General features: G+C 36.9%; 1 protein-coding gene across 5 annotated transcripts in view; it reads right to left on the reverse strand.

Moving 5' to 3' along the window:
* Positions 1 to 23,292, reverse strand: part of CDK14 (cyclin dependent kinase 14) — a 537,492-nt gene that overhangs the window by 255,354 nt on the left and 258,846 nt on the right. For all 5 annotated transcript variants that reach the window (XM_024577248.4, XM_045185274.3, XM_045185273.3 and 2 more), the window contains 2 exons: positions 20,561 to 20,623; positions 4,884 to 5,007 (listed from right to left, as the gene is read on the reverse strand). In XM_024577248.4, the coding sequence (XP_024433016.2) occupies positions 4,884 to 5,007; positions 20,561 to 20,623 (187 nt within the window). The remainder of the gene's footprint in view (positions 1 to 4,883; positions 5,008 to 20,560; positions 20,624 to 23,292) is intronic.

The raw sequence follows: 23,292 nt of genomic DNA on the forward strand, positions 1-23,292 counted from the left end.
ACAGAACTGTCACTGTCTCTTTTTCACAGGGGTGAATTTAACCCAGCTGTCCTTCCATATAGCAAGGCCATGACCTTTAAAAATAGTGGAGGAATGGCTGGGGGATGTGAATGACACCATCATTAGCTTGCAAGATTTGCAGGAAGCTATAACTCCATGGACTCATCTATTTTGTTTTAATCTCATTTACATGAAAAAATACCTTTCAGTTTTCACACTATCATACTGTGAATGAGTCTTAATTTCTTGGTGAATTTTTTTATGCATTTACTTGTCATACTTAGGTAATTGTCTTTGAATGTGATCTCAATGCATATCACAAAAGCGTGACTCTCCTCTATTTGAACTTCGAGAAGCTAGAATAAAAAATTAGATTCCAGGGAGAGATGGTATAGCATTGATTGCAGCATCAATGGACTGATTTTTATCCACCAGCAAATATCTGGTTATTAGAAAATAAGTTGATAATTTCAAAATGTACAACATAAAAAACCAGCACTGAAAAGGGTCTTAGACAGTATCGATTCAATATTCTTATGTTTCAGTTGAGGAGGCTAAGGCTTAGAGGGCATAAATGATTTCTTTCTTTCTTTTTTTTTTAGCTTCACGAATAATGACTTCTTAAATGTCACACGCTACTTATAGGCAGAGCCCGGTCTCCTAATTCACTGCTCAATACACTTTGTTCCCAACAACAGTACAATTAGACAGTCATTAAAAGTCTGCAGAGTAGGAGCTTCAGATCTTATACAGCTTTTGCACATGTTTCCATTCACTCAGTGGCTTTCATTTCTGCAGCCTGAGGTAGAAACATAGCAGATACCAAAGGGGCGTGTAGAGCCTGTGTGTAAGAGCCTCCACACGGGTGAAGCTCCAACACTACCTAAAGTCATCGAATTCCACTTACACTCTTGACTGTGCCCAGCCAGGACGGCTTGGACGAAGAGAAAATTCATCCGCAAGCTGCTGGTTTGCCAAAATAAGTCAAGCAGAAACTAGTCAATTCAGGTGGGTTTTAGTCTACACTAATAATCATGGTGATCATGCCTTTTTTTATTTATTCCACCAATATCTACTGAGCAGCTACTATGTGCCAAGTGTGGTTCTAGACATAGCACAGATAAGAGTGAGCAGGAAAGGCCAAGTCCCTGTCCTCGAGGAACTTAGAAGTAGTGGAATAAAATTAAAAAACCAAGTAAACAGATAAACAACATAATTTCAATGCACTTTGAAAGTGCACTGAAGTGCTAATGAAGAAGTTAAACTGGATGACAGTAAGGGGGAAGGTCAGATTTTTGGAAAGGTGGCCTCTTTGCACAGGTGACAGCCACAGTGAGAAGTGGAGGAAGAGTATTCCAAGCAAAGAGGAAGGCTAAGTAAAAGGGTCTGACAGGAGACCCAATTTGGGTTTGACGGTACCACAGCAGGCAAAAAGCAGCAAGGTGGTGAAGATGGGCTGGATGAGAGACTTGAAATGTTCTTTTCTCAAAGATAATGTAAAGACGAACCCCTCTTTAGAAATGAGTCTAAATGCCTCTACATAATGTTGTTATTATACCCAGGCAGGACAAACCTCTGCACTGGGAAAGCCACAGTGCCTCTAAGTCATGTGTAATTTATGCATATAGAGAATAAGCCTCAGCTAAGTGCTTAAATATGACTTTGCTTACAAGAAAGAAAGAAAGAAACAAACAAACCAGTTACAGCATCCTGACCACCTGGAATTCAGAACGGCCCTTTGTTTGTTTAAACCTGAACAGGCCCACAAATACATTACCGCATGGTTTACCTTGGCCACTAGGTAAAATCTCCAAAGGACTCAGGTTAAATTCACTTATTACTATTAAATTATTCAAATGGTAAAATGTTCTTTCAATTATGTGATACATTTTTTTTTGGCATTAGTGCAATTTCCTTTCATAGCATGGGTGTCCTATTTGTTGTATGTAGAAAATTGCACATACATGTATAATGATTGATAATTTACTAGAAATTAGGCAGCTCTGTAAGGTAACATGTCTATGTGTATAAATACAAAGGCCCCGGGCCACCTGAGATTGAAGGATGCAGATCAAGAATCTGAAAGCCAGCTGTGTGATCGAGCCTGGGCGTCCTAACCCTCCCTGAATCTCATGCCTCTCTCAAAAATACATGTTTCTGGACCTTAATAACTTGAAGAGACAATGAAACAAAAATATCTAAGTGTGTGGCACCTAGAATAAGTTTAGTGTTTTTTCCCCCAATGTATTTTTTGAATAAAGGTAGTAGCATTGACAATCTGGGAGCAATAATCATGCAGATTTCATTTGTCTCTTTTAATGGAAACTCTGTGGTATTTTTCACACACAAGAAGGATGGAGGACAAAGAAGCCGTTTCTAAAGCTCTTCATACATCAAATCTGAATTAAGACCTAATTTTCTAATTGTTCTGCTGCCTGGCATCACCCCATTTTGACTGTCTAGTTTCTCTGCAGCTTCCACTGTGTTTCCTTAAGCGCAGACACAAACACGTGCCCCAGCGCAGTAAATCATAGTTAATTGCATGTCTTAAATTAAAAGACAAAAAATAATGCACAATTAATTGGGGGAAATTGTCAGTTGGTGAATGAATCTCACTCATGACACTTCAGGCACAGGATGCATGCCAAGTGTGCGTCCCCGGCAAGATGGTTCAGTCCCTGACGCTGGGGGGGCGGCAGGGAGAGGGGGGCACTACACAACCTCTCGGCAGAGCAGGCTGGTCTGCAGAACTCCATGCTTTAATACATTCAACACTGCAGTTGCAGCATTTACAGCTTTCCCTGCGAGGGTGCTCCATACAAGACTGTGCATCACAGTGAACAATAAGAAAGAGCTAGAATTTTAGTTCATAAGTATAGAATAAAGAGACTGAGTTTGGGCCATTAAGGGAAAAATCTAAGCTGTTACAAATGATTTTTTCATATTTGATAATATGCAAAAATATTTGTAACATATTCTTATGTGAAAATGACTTACAAAACAATGAGTTTGGTTTTTGAGGACTTGTAATAGGTGGAAGAAGCAAAAAAGGGAGGAGGAGAAAGGTACTTGGAAAATATACAACAACAATGTTAGTATTTGTTATCCCTGAGTTGTTTATACTTTCGAAATTTTCATTAAAACTTTCTAAGTTGTTTAAAATTACATTTAAATTTATTTCTGAATCTGATATTATAAAATGTCAGTTTTAAAGATCCCTAAGAATCCTTTAAAATAAACTTAACTGTTATGGTTAAAATGTCATTATAAAATTTAAAAATAACCCCAGTAAACACCTACACACAATTCCATTATACCCTCGGTCATACAGACAAAAATCAATTCTGTAAAAATGTATTTTAAAAATATTTAAGAAAACCATGTTCAATGAAATTGAATGTCTAATGCAGTAACTTATTCCAACATGTACCTTATCATATATTAACACACCAGAAGATAATCACTATAAGTCCTTACTAATTTACTGATACTGGCAAACTACAAATATGTTCATAACAAATTCAATAACCTTGAATGTCAGGAATTGCAAATCTCTCCTCCCACCTACTCTCCCATTATTTTCCACCCTGTAACAGAAAGACCCAGTATTGTTCTGATGCTAAAATCTGCAATTAAACACACACACACACAGTGTCATCATTTTTACCAAAATACATGAGGAGAGATGACACCATTTTATAAAATACAAATGCTAACTTTTGTTTTATTTCAAATTTAAAAGAACAGAATATACAACACCCAACAGAGTAGATTCATCTGAAAGATATTGAACAGTCTACTAACCTTGAAATAAAAAATAAACATTGCCTGCTTTCTTTTACTTATTGGGAGGGGTGGAAGTAGAGTGGGAAAAGCTAATAATATTTCAGCAAAAGCCCATAGCTCAACCTCAGGCATCTTTATGTCCCAAGGGTAATATTTCCATTCCATTCTTAATGGAACAAATTTCTAATCAGAATATGTATTCAAAAATAATTGAGGCAAGGCAGCGTCAACACATCGTGCTGCCATCAGCATTCCCTGGTGCTAGGAATCAACTCAGCACGGTCTCTGGTGTGACAGAGCGCCAGGGCCATGCAGAATGTCAGACTTGACGAAGGGAGGGGAGCAAGCAAGGGCGATGCAAGCGCTTGGCTCCTCTCTGGGTGCTCGAGAACAGCGCTTGGGAGACAGCTTCTCCGCTGGAAGACGCCAACCTCCGAATGTTTCCTTAAGCCTTAAAACCTTAAAGAGATGACTTCAAATGGGTCCAGAGCAGGAACTCAACTTTCAAATGAGAATCAATGTCCCCTCTTATAAAATTATTGAGAATTCTTAAAACAACAGTCATTCCCAGAAAGGTAAATACTGCCCCTAGATTTTTTAAATTATTGAAACCTTAGGGCACCACAAACTTTTGAATATATTTTGTGATGCCCTGAAAAAGTGCAGGGGCTTAGACTCAGAGTCCGTCACGTGAGCCAGTGCGCTGGTCACTGCGGCAGCTGGGTGGCGGGTAAGGGGGTTCATTCTCCTGACCTTCTACTTCTAGTTGGTTGACATTTTCTTAATAAAAAGTGAAAAAATAGATACCTTTTGATATATTTCACATTTACAATTTTATACTTTTCCTTTGGAACTATGTGATATATGAGATGTGATTTATGCTTATGATTACTTAAGATTCTAACAAACAGTCTGAAATTTTTTAAAAATCCACCAAGCATAATGTTGATCATAAAAAAAAAATTTCTTCATTCCTGAAAAAACTGTACCATAATCTCTAATGATAGAAGAAGTGCTCCTAAACAAACGCAGTGCCACCATCTGCCTGGCGTTCTCACAGGGTGACAAAATAGACTGGTAATTAACTGCTTTCCTACCGAAATCTGCCAGCTTTAACTCCCCCGTGTCACTGATCAGAAGGTTCTGTGGTTTCAGGTCTCTGTGCAAAATGTAACGCTGGTGGATGTAAGACAGCCCTCGCAGCAACTGAAATAAAAACAACTGAAAAAACAGGGAGACAAAAGTTAAAATCCAAACACAGATAAATGCCAGTTTCTACATACAGTCTGCACTACTGAAAATGGGTACCCATCACTGAATTGCCTACCAAACTATTCAAACAGAATGTGCATAAAGGTATGGAGATCCCTCATTTATTAAGAAATAAATCTGGAAATTTCTAACAAGCCATCATGTCAACCCAGGGAGCAATACCTCCTCAGCCAGAGAGAGCTACAATCCAATCAGTATTCTATAAATCAAACAAAATGTAAAGAATCAATTCTTTATAATATTTTATTTCCTTGGGCCTAAAGTAATGTTTGAGGAAAAACACTACCCATAACATTATAAAAAGTAAAATATTTTTACCAAGTTTATGTAAATGTGTGCATATTTAACTCCATAGAAATGGCATAAACGTGATACCCAAGGTTCACCCATTAACATACTTTAAGCAAAAGATAAGATGATCTAAAATAATTAAAACAAAAAACAGTCACATGGACCAATTAATACTACATTGTAATTATATTGCTTTGGGGTATATGGCCACAGAGATTAACCCATTGCCTGAAGACAGACACGCCCCTTCACTAATTACAGAGCAGACCCTTCCAAAGGGAAATAAAACTCAGCAAACAGAGAATTCAAGAATTCAAGAATAATACTTTTATAAGAAAGTGACTGAAATCATTTTTAAGAAGTGACTGATGGCCTTGACTGTTTAGTTTCATGTTGGATCATATCGAATGTTTCTATTTTGATAACCAAAAAAAAAATGTGATTCACTAGGCTTTCCAATATTCTGTTTATGAAAAAAGGGAATAGTTTTAAACAATTTGCTTGCCAAAATAACCTTGATTGATAATAGTTCTAAAAACTCAATCTCCCCAAACAAAAATAAAAACAAATGCTTGAGGTGCCATCGGTGTGCTAATCGATATAGTCAGCTGGTAACAAAAGGCAGTTTCAGGAAACTCTTAAATGAGTTCGTTGTCATTGATGGTATCGGGATTCCAGAATGTTCAAAAGGAAAAAAGATTGGCAACTCCTTGAGGACCCTGGAAGTTTGCATTTGTGGAATATTTTCCAACTAACTAGGGACTGTAAATGCCAAGTAAATTGTTTTCAGGGTAGATACCTTGAAATAACTGTTTGTAATAACATGCTGTGGAGCAGTCAAAACCAAGGATCATTATTTCCAGAATCTAGGCATCAGAAAGCAGAAGTCCATTCTGTGTTGGACCACATTAAATTACTGGCTCAACAACCTTAGGAAGCAAACATTTCTAAGAGTCCTCCTCTCCATCCTTCCTGGGTAGCAGATGGGAAGACTGAACACCATCACCAGCAGCTCCCAGCCTCCTTCTTCACTTCTAATAGCCTCTGCATCCTGAAGCCTACAATTGAGGCTTACAATTTCTAAGAAAATTTATATTCCTTCAGTTCGGAAGGGAAAAAAAGTGAGCAAATAAAGCCACTTTGTTTCTTCAAAAGATTTAAAACAACATACACACAAAGGCAGGCCATATAAATTTAACTGGTGAGCACACAATACAATAGTATTCAGATGATGTATTCTAGAATTGTATACCTGTAACTTATATAATGTTATTAACCAATGCTACCCCAATAATTTAATTACATTTTTAAAAATTTCAAAATAATCTGATTTGGACAAGAAAGTTTAGCATTCGGCAAGGTGCTAACTAATTTTGGTGGCGGAGCAGAGGCTTCTCGCAATGTGATTATGTAGCCATGACAGTGCATTTCAGTGTGACAAACACACAGCCGGTGCCAGCTGCCATTCTATGCATCACAGAATATGAGCCCATTTAATCTCTGTAGCAATTTTAATGAAGAAGGCACTTCAATCATCTCTGCATTAGTGAGAAGGAAACTGCGCAGTCCCTCAAAGTCACGCAGCAGTTAAGGGGCAGAGCCAGGACTCACACCTCGCAGTCCGGCCCCACAGGCCGTGCCCTTCACCACTCCACTACAGGAATGTCGGCCAGAAATCAAAACAAGGAGGCGAAGTGTTGCTACAGAAGCTGCTTTACTGGATAAAGTCTGGGCAACCGGTGCCATGGCCTTCAAGGCCACTGAGCTGAGCCCTGGTCCCTCTGAGCGCTCAGGCAACGTCATCTGACATCCCGGCTCCAGGCAATCTCGCCCACCCCACAGGCAGAGCACATGCTCTTCAACCTTGACCTCAGCCCTTAACTCGCCTCTGCCAGAAATGCCCTCCCCTCCTTGGCCTGCTCATCTCCCCGTGAATCTTAATTGTCCCTGGAGCCTTCCCCAACCACCTCCCCGGCCTTCGCTCCCAGCCAGGTGTATGTGAGGCGCGCCTCCTCTGGGCTCTGACGGCAGCCCCCACACATGTCTTGGGCAGTGTGGCATCAGCCCACCTACCGCAGACTACGTGCCTTCACCACCTTCCTCACCTGGCACTCATGCCAGTAATGTGAGTTCTGCATGAACTTAGAGACTGCCGGGTTAAGCGGGTACAAAAACAACAGGAATGATGGGACAGAATTCTGTAGAAGCTAAGTGTAGAAGTGGGCACATCAAACCATTGCAAAGGGCTCTTCTTTTCCTATCTTTGCTAATTAGTAAAAATACGTAATCCATGTGCTAATACAGAAGCTATCCAAATGGATGTCGTATTAGAGAAGATTACAAAAACCAGTGTTACAAAAGGACACAATTACCACTTCAATAACGACTGCACAAACTAAGCTCCAAACATTAAGTTACAGTCCCAAACACGCGTTTAGATCTCTGAGCAATACACAGGAGAAGAACGAATCCTCAGAATAAATTCACTCAGGATTTAGTAAGTGCCAGCCATGTGCCAGGTGCTGTTATGTAAGAGGGATGCAAAGATGAACAGAAAATAAGATGTGTTCCCTGGACTCACAAACTCACAGCCCGAGGGGTAGGAGGGGCAGATAACAGACAGTCACCACTTCCAGAGGTCTGCACTGTAACAGCCACGCAGAGTGTGCCGAAGACACGGAGGGAAACGGGTCTAGCAACAGCGACAAAAATGGAGAACTGATCCTGCCCCCACACGAAGAGTAGCCCTATGGAAGGGATGGATGACAGGACGCTAGTCACTCTAAAAGCAGAATTCATTACACATAAAATTTAATAGAAAACCAAGTGGATCATTGACTAGATGCACAAGTTGAAATGCTGTGTTATATGACAAACCCCTTGCTTTTTTGAGGGAAAATATTGGGGAAGCCAAGCAGGGAGATCACTAGATAATTAAGAAGAAAAACTTAGGTAAATGAAAAGATAACAGCCCTGGCCAGTTGGTTAGAACCTGGATGATACACCAAGGTTGTGGGTTCAATCCCCTGACAGCCTGTCAGCGCACATACAAGAAGTAATCAATGAATGCATGAATAAGTGGAACAACAAATCAATGTTTCTCTCTCTCTCTCTCTCCCCCCTTCTCTCCCTCTCAAATCAATAAATAAAATTTTAAAAAATATAACTGTAAAGCTACCAATTCACCATCATAAAAGTGCTGGTGAAGTTAAATAGAACATCCTACAGAAAGTCCTCTGGAAATGTCCTGGGAACTCAAGTCTTGGGGATTTCTTCCTTCAGACAAGCAGGCAAGTCCTAACTCTCCCATGTAAACTCCTGAGAAAGCCACTTGACTTGCTTAAGTCACCACACAAGGCACACTTGATCTTTGTGAAAACCAGAGGACACTATGAGAACAACAGGAACCACCAAAGACAGGTCACACGCAGAGAAAGAATAAAAAATCCATCTTTGGTATTTGCTAATAAAACATAGTAACTATCGAAGGCATCTCAGTTCCTGAAAAGAAAAGAAGGGGGACTAACAGTAACTGAAGGCTAACTCTAGTTCAAGGCTGTTGCAAGTACTTTCACATAGATCTTTTAATCCTTTCCATCTACGATCCTGTGGTTTTCTATTTCATTGAAACAAACGAGGAAACTAACGCTCTAAATGCACAAGAAACTGACTCAAATTCATCCAGCCATCACACAGTGCTTGTGAACTTTCCAACACCCCCATCTTAAATGAGGTCAGTACTTAATAAATCCATGGATGAATAGTTATACACCCAATATAAGCAATATACTTTTATTAAGTGAACCCAAGTTTGTAAAAGTCTCAATTAGCATGTTATGTAAAGAACATGTGATTCTTGGATCATATGATTCTTGAACTTCTGTTGTTGCTCTTTAAAATCTTCTTAGAAATAAATAACAGTGGAAGACTGTTCACAGTGGAAGCTACTGTATTGAAGCTGATAACTTAACATATTTGAAACTTTCTGTCTTTTTATTATAGTAGCCATAAGATTTTCCTAAGAATGCCTTGTCACCTCAGGATACCATATGCTCAACTTTCTAAAAGGAGATTCCTCCAAATTCTTCACTATGATCACTTAAGATTTGTATGCTAGTTTGAGTATGTTCACTTTCTGCAATAAAAACCCCAATGGGAAAATGCCTTACATCGCAATGCTATGATGAACAGGGACACTTGCCAGCAGCAGATCCATCTCTATCTAGCCCAGCTGTCCTGCCATCCTCCGCAGGAAGCAGCTATAATCTCAGGGCCATGGCATACACTACTTGAGAATAGCCTTTAATACTTCGTCTATTCCCTTCTGAAATGCTTCAGACTTCAAGTAGGCAAAACATACCAAGATAAGGCCTTTGATTAAAACTTTTAGAGTGAGTTGGTAAAGAGCACTCAATATGTTGTATTTAATACTGAGAAAATTTACTGGCACTTGCAACAAGCCACAAGTTTTACATTTCCCTCCCGTTCGAAGTCTAAAGTCGTGTGATCAGATGCTCTTTGTCTCAGTGTTTAGTCACAGAGTTCCAGGAACGGTCTGAAATGCGCACATTATTTAATATATGTGGTTCCACTTAATATGAGACTAAGCATAGGGGTCAGCCTCCTGTAAGGAATGTCCAGGTTCTCTTAGGGCTTACAGAAGGCTTATTAGAGCCATTAGCAATGAAACTCCATGCCTCGTGGCACACAACCAATTATTGCAAAACATTAGTTAAGTTAATTTTCTGCCACCTGGGGACCAAGCTTATTAACACCTCTGTATTTTAGGTTTCTCATCTTGAAACTGGCTGATAGAGTCTTAGATACCTTTGATAGTTAATCATGCTGTAATATTGTATCATTCCATTATTAAATGAGTAACAGAAATGGAAGGCATCTACCAATCAACAACTGTAACAACTGGCATTTGTTAATTGCTTACTATGGTAGACACTGCACTGTTTTATATTCATGTAGATAATTTAATCCTCCCAACACCTCTGCCAGACAGATATTACTATTCCTAAGATTCAGAGAAATTAAATGAATTGGCCAAAGGGACACATCACAAGTTAAGAGCTAGTACTGGTAATTTGAACCCATTTTTTGTCTGGTTCTGACACCCACAATTAAGAGAATGGCTTCTGCACTATTTGATTTTTTTTAAGTATGTGTACTATTTAATTAGAGTAGTTCAGATTATGTGAACCCAGGGCTAGAAAATATGACACTAGCAAATAAAGCAAAGTTATACATGGATAATAAATACCTCAAATAATATGCTCCATGTTTAACACTGTATTATTTAAAAACCCATAAACCACACAAACATTAAATTATCCACACATCGAATTTCCTAAAAACAGAAACTTGGAGACCCTAAAATGTCTAATAAGTGTCAAAATATTTTACAGTATGCATCAGATAATGGTTTCATTATGTAAGGTCTTCTTCAATTTTTAAAAGCCACAGAATAATTCATCACAACTCATACCATTTAGTTGAATTTCAAATTTGCAAATGCTTAATGCAAATATCAAATCGTAATTTGTAATACAATGTACACAATTCACACTCAATTTCTATTTTTCAAAGCATCATTACAATTCCCTGTGTTGAATTAAAAAAAAATACTTAGGTTATTCAAAGATATAAAGGAGAAAAATAAAATCCTACATATTCAACATTATAGTATAATCCATGGGTCACTTTGGACACACGTGACAATATTAAGTGTGCTACGGGGACGATGTAATACACGAATGGCATCACGCTGATTTCCCTTCCTGCCTCCTCATGTTTGTCTTAGAAAACATGCAAGCCAAGGGGTCAAATGCAGAAGCCACCTTAGAGGGAAGAGAGGCCAGGTGAATGGCTTGAAGTGTGAAACTCAGGAGGGTGTATTATTTCCACGGGGTGCTCCCCAAACAGGGTGTACCCATCTTAGAATTAAGATACCACATGGCATAGTTCCAATAATTGTCTCTCGTAAATCTTTGGGGTGATTTCTTTTCAGTCTGGGTTTTAAAGCAGCTCCAGGATCAGCAGATGACGCCCAAAACACAAAGACGTTCTGAGCATTGGCTGCAGGCGCCACATCTTACCCAGAATTCTTAGACCCCCACTCTGAATGTCCAACACAGTATGAACTGCCACCTGAAATTTCACTTTCTTTATTGTTAATCCTTTACTTTCTAGATACGAAAGATTATTTTGTTGTAACAAAAATAGGATCTAAAGTCTCAAAAGAAATCTAGACAGGTGCTGAGCCTTGGTGTCAAATTTTTAAAATAATCTTTAATGGCATGATAAAATAGTCATATTTCTCAAAGTATAGAATGAGGAAAGGCACTGTAATACTCACAGTAAGGCACACCAGGAAATCATTTCCAGCTAACTGAAGGCTCTAATTCAGAATATGGAGGAAATCAGGTGTTATCTGATTTTCTATTTGAACATTAAAAAGTCTCATTTAGGAATCAATTCTCAGTGCCATCTGTACCAGACAATCTTAACTTGGCATAACATTATTTTGTCTGTTATACACCTGCTTCTTCTCTGGATGATGAAAGAAAAACAGCAATTTTCAACTATAATGACTCTCATCTTTTTAATTAATATAGATATTGAAATAAAAAATAAAACACAGCTTTATGCCAACAGGATTTCAGATACTTCACAGAATAAGGCAATCAGAATTATTTGGGTTATTTTGAATTATTCCAAAACAGTTCTGTAAAAAAAAAAAAAAAGAAGAAGAAGAAGAAGAAAGAAAACAAAGAAAGATCCAATGTCATAATGGTAATAAGATTTAAGCATCTATATTTCTGGATATCAACTGGAGATAGCATCAATTAATCTCTTCTTTTGGGGTGAACCTTGATTTTCATGTTCTCATGCTTATTCACTTTTAAAGAACACATGAAAATCTGAATAAAGGACAAAATTTAGACTATTGAGGTCATTTTTTAACTCCATGATCAATCTGGACATCACTGAGAATTATAAAACGAGGAACTAATACGAGTTCTGCTTTCAACTCAACTATGAGGCCAAAACCCAATAAAATTCATTGCAAATGGTTTGTGAAAAGGGGAAAAAATTGAACTATCCTACCAGAAATTTTTAACCAGTTTCTTACATTCCAATTATCATGTTCCAGCAATCGGTTGCTACACCTTTAATCATCATAAATATTTATAACAAGGCCAATGCCCTCAGGCTTTTGATTCAGGTTTTAAATTGCCCTCTAAGTAATTAACTGCTAAAATGACCCATTTGTCTAAAATTGATATTATAGTAAGAAACGAGCCATTAGTTAATAGTGAATATTTATTTCAGAATGACACATTGAGAAGACACATTTTGTAGGCAATTAAAGTCACAAACTGATTCTAGAAATTTAGTTAAGTTGGCAATTTTTCTTATGAGTTTATTCTAGTACATACAAGAAATACACACTAAGAGAGATAAAACTTTAACAGATGTTTTGCTGGGAATTGGTACAAAATTTCCATAGACCATTCCATGCTTTATTATGAAACCACAAATTACGTACTGTTCCAATTGTTCTTTCCCCCCTCCATTCTTCAATGTTACGTGACCTTTGTCATGCTTGGAATTCTACCGGAGTCCCACTAAAGAACAATCTTCTCAATTCTTAGGTACATGATGCTCCATATTTTTACAATAACCAAAGATATGTGAAATACAAACAAAGATATGTGCACTTTTAGAATCCAAGATAAATATTCAAAATGATTCTATATATTGCTATGCTGCATAGCGATGAGAGTCAAAATCGCCAAATCCAGAAGCAAATGGATTTGGTCATGGTGTTTTTCCTTCTGTTCACCATAATAAACCCTCAGTATTTATTACAATCCAACCATTTAATGATCTATGAACAACTTAGCTAAATACAAAGAGTTGGAGTTATTAAAAGAACATTGTCCTTTAAAGATAATAGCTTGTCTCAGCTGGTTTTTACATCTCCTTAAATTTAAAGAGAACCATTACAAGGTCTTATTTTAGCTCAACTGTTGCTGTTGTTATTGTTTTTAATTAACATCTGGCCCACCATTATGAACAGCTATTAACTTAGTAAATATTATTCTTACATTCTTCATTTTGCATTCATAGACTTAAGTGACAATAAATATCACCCCATGATAAAAATATGCTAACACATCAAACAGAAATACCCATGAGACATCTGTCACCATGTCATAGTCAGACTTCGTTGAGAGTAATTTCACCTGCAGTGCAGATCCTAAACGTAACCCCGGAGGAGGGAACTGTCTCTAAGCAGACACACTGTGAAGAAAGCCAGCGCATAATTAGGTGAGTGGCCTCCCACGGAAACCAACAAGTAACAAGGGCCGTCTGCTTCCGTGCACTGCAATTAAATGCCAAAGCACAGGCATTAGCAAGCTGCTTTCTATTTTTTCACTTCCCATATGCTCAGAGAAGGTAAACCTATTGTCTCCAAAAGGAAAATGATGCTAAACCTATGTGACTGACTGCATATAAAGTCACAAATAATAAGCTAATTACAGTAATTGAATGTATTAATCATGCCGTGTAGAGAAAAAGAACGTTGGACAGTCAAAAAGCCCTTTTTAATTTCAGTGATCCTGATCTTTATCTTATATAAAATGTGGCCTCTGAAGTGGACAGCTATTCTAGGATGCTAACCCTGAATTGGCTTGGCTACAGCACAATCACTTAGAGACGCGTTTTTCTTTTTAAACTATATCAACATTTAATGTTTAAATGATGATGACCTTGGAAATTTTATTTTCAGGTGAGGCATTCTTTAGTATGAATACTTTCCTTTTTTTAGTATGAAAAAAGGAAAGTATTACAATACAGTAATAAAAAAAAGATAAAAACACAACTGACATGCAAAAAAAGATTTGTGCAGTATATGGCAAGGTGCTGCAAGTGAGGCAACATGTCAGAAGAGGTTTGGGAAGTTTCTTGGTACTACTGACATTTTTGCCAATAATTCTTTGCTGTGTGGCTGTCTTATGCATTGGAAGATATTCAGCAGCACCCCTGGCCTCTAATAGCCAACAGTGGGAGTTAGACAACATACTCAAAGTATCCAAGTCAATAGAGTTATTGGTGAAAATGAAAAATGTGTCTTTGATTTTACGGAATACTCTAAATGGATTTTTTGGCCAACCCAATAGGATGACAGAAATTAAAACAACAAAAGTAAAAAAGGATGAAAGATAAAGTTGAAGAAGTTTGCCAGAAAATAGAGCATGAAACATAAATCTGGAAAATGAGAAAGTATCAGTAAATCCAAAGGTCCGGTCCAGGGTATCTAACATCTGAGCAATTGGAGAAAATAGACAAGAGGGAATCATTTAAGTTAGAATCATTAAAACATACTTTTTTAAGATGCGAAGGATGAGAATTTCAAGACTAAGAGGGCCCTCTAAGTGCCCAGAACATTGAATGAGAAGAGACTGACAGTAACGCTCATTGCTGCTAAATTTCAGAACATGGTTTGCAAAGAAAAGCCCTCCACAAAGAAACAGGTTTACTGTGAGGATCAAGAGTTGCGGCGACGATAAACTTTTCAACAAGCAGCACTGGAAGGGAGATGGCAGTGGGCAATGGCTTGAAAATTCTGGCCATTTTTGTACAGGCAATAATTTGTTTTGTTCTGGGGTTAGCAGTGATCTAGTTCTTTTGCTTATGCGTTTGTTTTTCTTTGTTTATTTTTCTTGTAGTTAGCGCCAAGCCAACCCCAAACTCTTCTCTCATTCTGTAAATCTGCTTAAACACATTACTTGATCTATCTAACAATTTCATCTTCTTGGAAATCTCTCCTGGAGAGTTCTGACTTGCTCCAACTGGACTGGTGGGTTGCCCTCCCAGCCAGATGCACAACCGGCATCCTGGGATTCTTTCCATCATTGCCCGCAGGCTTTCCTCCCCTCTCCTGTGGTGGCTTCTGTTGCCTGGTTTCTCTGTCTTCTCTGCCTTGGCTTATGCTGAATTCTAGTGGAGTAGTGCATGCTTAAGTAGCGTCCTGAGAAAAAAAATACATGTTGGGCAAAATTTCCAACTCCTCGAACATCTGAAAATATTTATTTTACCCTCACTCTTCACTGACAGTCTGTATAGAATATTAGGTTGGAAACAATTTACAACAGAATTTTCAAGCTATTGCCCACTGCCGTCTCCCTTCCAGTGCTGCTGTTGAAAAGTTTATCGTCGCCGCAACTCTTGATCCTCACAGTAAACCTGTTTCTTTGTGGAGGGCTTTTCTTTGCAAACCGTGTTCTGAAATTTAGCAGCAATGAGCGTTACTGTCAGTCTCTTCTCATTCAATGTTCTGGGCACTTAGAGGGCCCTCTTAGTCTTGAAATTCTCATCCTCCGCATCTTAAAAAAGTATGTTTTAATGATTCTAACTGAAATGATTCCCTCTTGTCTATTTTCTCCAATTGCTCAGATGTTAAGATACCCTGGACCGGACTTTAGGATTTACTGATACTTTCTCATTTTCCAGATTTATGTTTCATGCTCTATTTTCTGGCAAACTTCTTCAACTTTATCTTTCATCCTTTTTTACTTTTGTTGTTTTAATTTCTGTCATCCTATTGGGTTGGCCAAAAAATCCATTTAGAGTATTCCGTAAAATCAAAGACACATTTTTCATTTTCACCAATAACTCTATTGACTTGGATACTTTGAGTATGTTGTCTAACTCCCACTGTTGGCTATTAGAGGCCAGGGGTGCTGCTGAATATCTTCCAATGCATAAGACAGCCGCACAGCAAAGAACTATTGGCAAAAATGTCAGTAGTACCAAGAAACTTCCCAAACCTCTTCTGACATGTTGCCTCACTTGCAGCACCTTGCCATATTCTGCACAAATCTTTTTTTGCATTCAGTTGTGTTTTAATCTTTCTTTTTTTAAAATTACTTTATTGTTGTTCAATTCCAGTTGTTTTTATCTTTCTTGAAACAATAAAGCATAATTCACTGAAAATGCCGCCTATTTTCTTCCATCTTCAATGTTAAAATGGCTGCACAAAAATTCACCAGTTTTGGTAAGTTTTTTTTGAAATGCACCCTGATATGACAGCTGTCACGGTACAATCTAACAAAATTGTTTTGAATGAAGTTAAAGACAACTGAGCACTACTAGAGCCACCTTACAGAAAAAACGAAATGAATTTTTTGGTTAACCCAATATTTTTCATTTCCAAAGGTACTTTTGTTCACTAAGTTCTTTTTTAAAAATAACATATTCTTATTTTATAGATGTACTATTTTCTTTTACCTCTTTGGCAATATTAATTGTAATTTCTTTCAAAGTTTTCTCTCCTATCTTTTTCTACCTAATCAATGCAAGAAACTTTTCATTACCCAAATTCCTCATTTGTCAACTGGGATCTTCACTGTAGTCTCCTAGATTCCTTAGGTCTGTTTCCCTGGACTGACCTGATGCTCCACAAAAGATGCTTATAATTTTCTGCCTTGTGCATGGGTCTGACACCTTTTTTTGAAGCATCACAAGCTGTTCCTATCTCTCGTGCTCTCCCCTGGCCCCTCCCACCTGCCCAGCCCTGCCATACTCTGGGATGTCCCACTACAACCACCTGGCTGCAGAGTGAGGAGCAGTGGAGGCGGGCAGGCTGTCTGGCTGTGAGAGCGCGACAGGCCGGGATTGCCAGCGAGTATGCATGACCTCCAGGCTGGCGGGACAGCCATGCCCGGACACAGGGAAGCAAGGGGAGGCTGTGCGTCCTGAGAGGGACCCTGGGCTCTCAGGCTTGGGTCTGAGAAAATGCCTGCTTTTTCCTACTTCAGTGATTTTTAAAAAAATTGATCCTGGTTTTTATTTTTATTTATTTATTTTTTAAAATTAATTAATTTATTTTTATTCAGTTACAATTGTCTGCATTTTCTCCCTTCCCTCCACCTCACCCCAGCCAGTCCCACCTCCTTTCCCCACCTCTACCCTCCCCCTTGATTTTGTCCTTGTGTCCTTTATAGTAGCTCCTATATGATCCTGATTTTTAGAAGTGAGGATATATTTTATACACACACACACAAAAAAAAACATATATCTTATATATAAAATATAAATATATTATATATTATATATATCTTACATATTATATAAAACAAAAAGGATTTAAATGAAAGAAACCAACAAATTATAAGTGCTAAATCAATTCTATTATTTATTTATAAAACAAGGTATTTCAGAGATCCTGTGTTTTAAAATTGTAAAACATAACTGACCATCAGAGACACTCCCACTGTTAATGCCACACATATTATTAAGCACTTGTAACATATTAAGAGAAAAACCCAACAAATTATGTGTATATATGTGTGTATGTGTGTGTGTGTGTATATAAATATATACATTTAAAGCTTTGCAGGTGACTCTGATGTCTAGATGGCTACTGAGGCTTCTTGCCCGTATGTACCATTAAATCTTCCAAGAGCCGAGACTGTCCAGGGCATTTTGGCAAGTCCTCAAGGAGCCAGGACTTCAGTAGCTGTGAGGAAAGGAATCCTATACATCAACATCTTTGCTGCCTTTCAGTTATTGCAAACAGCAGAAGAAGTAAATCACATCATGTTCTTTCAGAAGCAAAAAATGTGTAGGACATCAGTCTGTGAGCACATCGAGCCACTTCTGTATGGGAACACGGAGTACTTCCTGCTCTGCATGACTAATATCCACACCCGCTTTTGGTGTTGCATTTAATTTCCATAATACTATTTTTATGCTCACTGCACATCTCATTCACCATTAAGTTTCTCACCACGCCCCAAAGGATACCAAATCTTGCAGGAGTAAATCCTACTTACTGCCACAGTACAACCTGTAGTTGGAATAAGCAGCAAACATGACACATTTAAAGTCTGACGAAGAACCATGGGGTGAAAGAAAAGTGTACAGAACTTGAATAAGAGCCATTGAAATACAATTTCAAGGAGGGAACTTACAAATGCTACAAACATCACCTGTGACACTGGCCCGCGGAGAGTGAACACAGAGATACTCTGTGGAATGATCTTTCTTTTCTTTGTTTCACCAACAAAATGTTTCATCAATACTTGCCCAAAACTAATGACATGCCTTGAGTGGGGGGGAAAACCAAGCAAGAATAGTACCAATACAGTGATGCTATCATTCTTTGAAAAGATTCATTCAGCTCTTCAATCTCACTCCTGTCACTGAATTTGTAAGTCAGGAAGTCAAAATTAATTTAGAGTAGCTGTTGATTTCCCCTGAGGCTGTTAGTCCCCTGGGCTCCCCAGAGCGAAAGACCTTACTAGGTGGCCGCTCTACACGTTCCCAGGTTTAAAGTGAGAAACAGGGATAAGGATGCACCGTACTGTTGAGTTGGAACCCAGTCAACCCCAGGGAGAAGACATTCAATGTACAAATGAGACAATGTGAGATGTTTAATTGTAAAAAATAAAATAAAATTATGCTCATATTAGGACAGTAATGTTTATTAAACATGGGCAAGATTACAAAGGAGTCTCTTCATTTGATGAGTTTTCTTCCCCAATCTAACTACTAAAAAGACTATGTCAGTGGATACAGATTTTGAATAAAAATGGTCAAAAATTTTTAAAGAAATCTATCAATAAAACAAAATTTAAAAAGGGAAGAATATGAAAGGAGCCAAACACTAAGTATCAAAACAATTCTATTATTTATTTTAAAAACAAGGTATTTCAGAGGTCCTATATTTTAAAATTGTATACTGTGACTGAGCACCATAAATACCTTCATTATTAATGCCACACATATTATTAAGCACTTGTAACTTATTAAGAAAAAGAAAAACCCAATAAAAATGGACAATATATAAGGATAGGCACCTTATAAAAGCAAAATTTCAAATGGCCAAGAAACTTAACAAAAAATGCTCATGGTCACTAGCAGAAAACACCAACATAGTAGTCGTTCCACTTGTATTCATCAGAGTGGCAAAAATTAGAATGATTGGTTGCAGTCTCTGCTAATGAGAGCAGGGAAAACCAATTCTCCTTTAATTTACAACCTTGTGGAAAATATTCCAGTCAAATGCATTAAAACTGAAATCGTGCCCTTTATTTAGTCAAGAGAACCCATTAACTAGACATCCAAAAGAACAAAGAAGTTAAAGATGCTATTATACTAATATTTACTCTAAACTTATTCGTACCATTAACACTTTAGAAACAACCCGAAGATCTATTTATAAGAAACAAGTGAAAATTATCCATACTGTGGACTAATAGTCAGTTAGTAGAAAGACTGAATGACACAGTCATGTGCTGATTTTAAAGGAATACTCATGATATATTTTAAATTAAAATAACATACATAGTATATAAATTGTTTTATGAAGCAAAAAATAAATACAAAAAACTCATATCGGCATATACACCTCCACAAGCAAAAGGAAAATTACAATGGAAAAGAAAAACACATGTCATGTTGTAAGGAGCAGGGTAGATAAAAAACGAGAGGAAACGGAGACAATTTTACTACTCAGCTGGTTCTCAGGGTCATGAAATGTAGGCAACTGAATTACAAAGTGAGAGCACATCCTTAAATGTTCAGATGTCACTCTTCTGAACCTCTAACACATGCCAAAGAAGAAGACTCTTCTAGTTTAAACTTGAACTTTTGGGGCAACTTCCCAAGTTAATTGAGATCAAATCATTAAAACTTAGTTCTTTAGACATAGTCATCCAATTTGTAGTAAAAGAAATGAAGGAGAGCAGCAGGAAAGAGAACGATTTTTATCTGTTTGTACATACAAGTGAAAAGTATGCTCTGTGAACTCACCACAACACCATTTGGGGTCATAACAATTCTTTATATTGGTGTCAACTGGTACTACAGTATGGGGTTCCGAGGTAGAGCTACCTGAGATTCCCCTCTACTAAAAATAGTGCTACAGTAGGATTCCAGTGGATCTCTCTCATTACTGGTGAATGTCTGTCCCTGAAGAAAAAATACAATATGATCTAAACAATAATACTCCAGTGAAAATACTCCAGGGGCATGGTTTCCAACTACAAATAATGGCTATGGTTCCCATTGACATTCTCATTACAGAAAAAAATTTTTAAAAGGAAAAGTATGGCAGAGAGATTAGACTTTGGCTCACAACATGCACCTGAAGAATGCTAATACTTGGCTTAAAAGGCTCTTTTCCTACCTTCACGTTATCTGGATGGAGCCCCCCGGGGTGCTTGTCCATGTACTGACACAGATCGGTGTGCTGGAAGACAAAGGGAGACGCGTGAACACCCCTCTGGCTCTAACATAATGAATCAATATTTTCCTACTTCAAAGTCACCACCACCTGTGGAACAAAGCGAATATAAGACAAGGGGGTGGATTCTTTACTTTAAGCAATCACATACCCCTCCAGCCCCCATTTTTAATCAAACCGAATCATTCATTACCTTTACCTCAAGGCTCTGTTTTATGTTAAACATATCTGTGTATTAGAAGGAATTCATGTCTATAATTTAAGTGCCTAATTTCCACTCCACTGAATATAAATCTTTTAACTAATCCCCCCCAAAAACTAAGAAATTCCTTGACTCTAAAAACTAAACACACACACACAATTAACCAATCCATTAACAATTTCAATTATTTTTTATTTTTCAAGTGCAAATGCAGATTATGATTATTCTTGTGTGAAGTGAAAAATATTAGGTCATTATAGTAAAATTACTTACTGGATTTATTTAAATTTCTCTTAGATGTATTCATTACAAATAACTTTCAGGTTTCCAAAACTCCTGAATATGTTTCAAAAATATATACTTTATAAAAGAGAAATGCTCTCAAAATTATAAATTAAGACAAAAAATGCAGCTAGATATAACAAAAAAAATCCCTAAGAAACATGTTATTATTCTTTTAAATATCCCAAGCTTGATTTGCCCAGAATTATGTATTTGCTTCTTAATACTTTTTCTGTTTCTGAACTATGAAGAATTTTGAAAAAAAAAAGTAAATTTCCTATTCCAATTTTTCTTGTCTTATTGGAAGATATCATAAAATTTATAACATTTAATCATTCTGCAAAAGCCAATAAGCGTGAGTATTTGAGTCCCAATATCGGGAGTTAATTATTGAGAAATCATGAGTTTTATGACATATTCAAGAACCTTGCTGTAGCTGTGGTAATTGATGAGGATATAGAGCAGAATTTAGCATTCATTCACTACCCATCATGCATTTCTTCAGCCCTTATTATGTTTCAGGCACTACTCTAATCATTAAGGACACATCAATTGGCCCATTGAAGGGCAGAGGGAAAGAAAATGGACTGAAGAAATGCTCTTAGATATGTTCTGAGACAATTCTGCCTTTATTTTGGACCACACTCAAGGTGTTCAACTTCTAAATCAAAGGCAAACTCCTTGATGATAGAAACTATGTTTAATTTGAAAATTGCTGTCTCCGCTCCAATGAAAATATCAGACACAGGGAACTGAGTATATACAAGTGGAAACAGGTTTACATATAGTAAAGCTCATTAAAAGTGACTGTGAAAGGTAATTATAATGAACTCCATGCAGTTTTTCCTGAGTGACTATATAAAAGTTTGCATATCACATATTTAATAAACTGATAAATGGATTCTCTGTTCCAAACAGCCACTTTATAACTCCATGTTATTAATTTCTCTGTCCTTCCAAGGATAGCATCCCCCTTGAGATTTCTGAAGAATAAACAGTATATACGAAGTACTTTTAACCTTAACATGATACACAAAAATAAGGTATTATTTAAGATAGTGGCCATCACACAAGATCCATGATAGAAATAACTATCTAATTAGTTTATTGCTTTTCACACAACAAATAAAATGGTAAATAGAAAGTACATTCAATCATATCAATTATTATATATCCATGACATGCTAAAATTCTTATTAAAAATGTAAAAACTCACTTTACAAAATGAAGAAAATCATATTTACACTGTTCCAAGATACAGACTAAGAATAATAAACAACAAAAAAATAACAGAAAATAAATCATATATTTTCTATTATGCATTTATATTTCATGTTAGCTATACTTGTAAATATCAATAAAAATGAATTAGCATGTAAACATAAATATCAAATAAATAGAATTCAAGAAAAATTTAGTAAACATTAGCACATTTAACACTATGACATATCCATATAAAACAATATGAAAATCTATAACAATATAAAAATATAAAACAATATAAAAATAAAAGAAGGAACAAAAATTCACAAAATCATGAATGGTTTAGTTTACTTCTATCAAAAATCAATAAATGGAATTTTAAAAAAAGAAAGGTTATAAAGGACATGAATACCACAGTTAAATAGCATGTTTATTTTTGTGCCCAATAAACTTGTGCTACATATTTTTAAAATATAAATGGAATATTCACAAAAACTGACCATGTATTAAACATAGAGGAAGCCCAAAAGTTATTAGAACACAGAAGTCACATTGTATCTTCTCCCACAACTAAATAAAATAATCATCAATGTATACTATTTCATAAACTCTAAGACATACATTTTTTCCATTTCTGATGTCGCAATAATAGCATTCGTTCCTATTACCCAGGAAGTAGTTGGAATATAGATGTCACTGCCTAAACAATATCTTAAACATCTTTAAAGCAATACATTTGATATCTAGAAAAAACATGTGTCTTTAAAAAAAAACATGAAGGACTAAATTTGATTCTATGAGAGATAAGAATTGAAGAATCATACCTTAAAAAAGTACCAAGTTGAGGGGGTTTTCATGAAAAATCTTCCAAAACTTCAAATAATGGGAATAAATTACTCCAGAACAAAAGAAAAAAGATGCTTCCCACCCTTTCTTTACGGTTACCATGTCAAAGCAGGCAAACCCAAAGGAGAGCCGGAGAGCACTC

The sequence above is a fragment of the Desmodus rotundus genome, chromosome 6, assembly GCF_022682495.2.
Source record: "Desmodus rotundus isolate HL8 chromosome 6, HLdesRot8A.1, whole genome shotgun sequence".
NCBI lineage: Eukaryota > Metazoa > Chordata > Mammalia > Chiroptera > Phyllostomidae > Desmodus > Desmodus rotundus.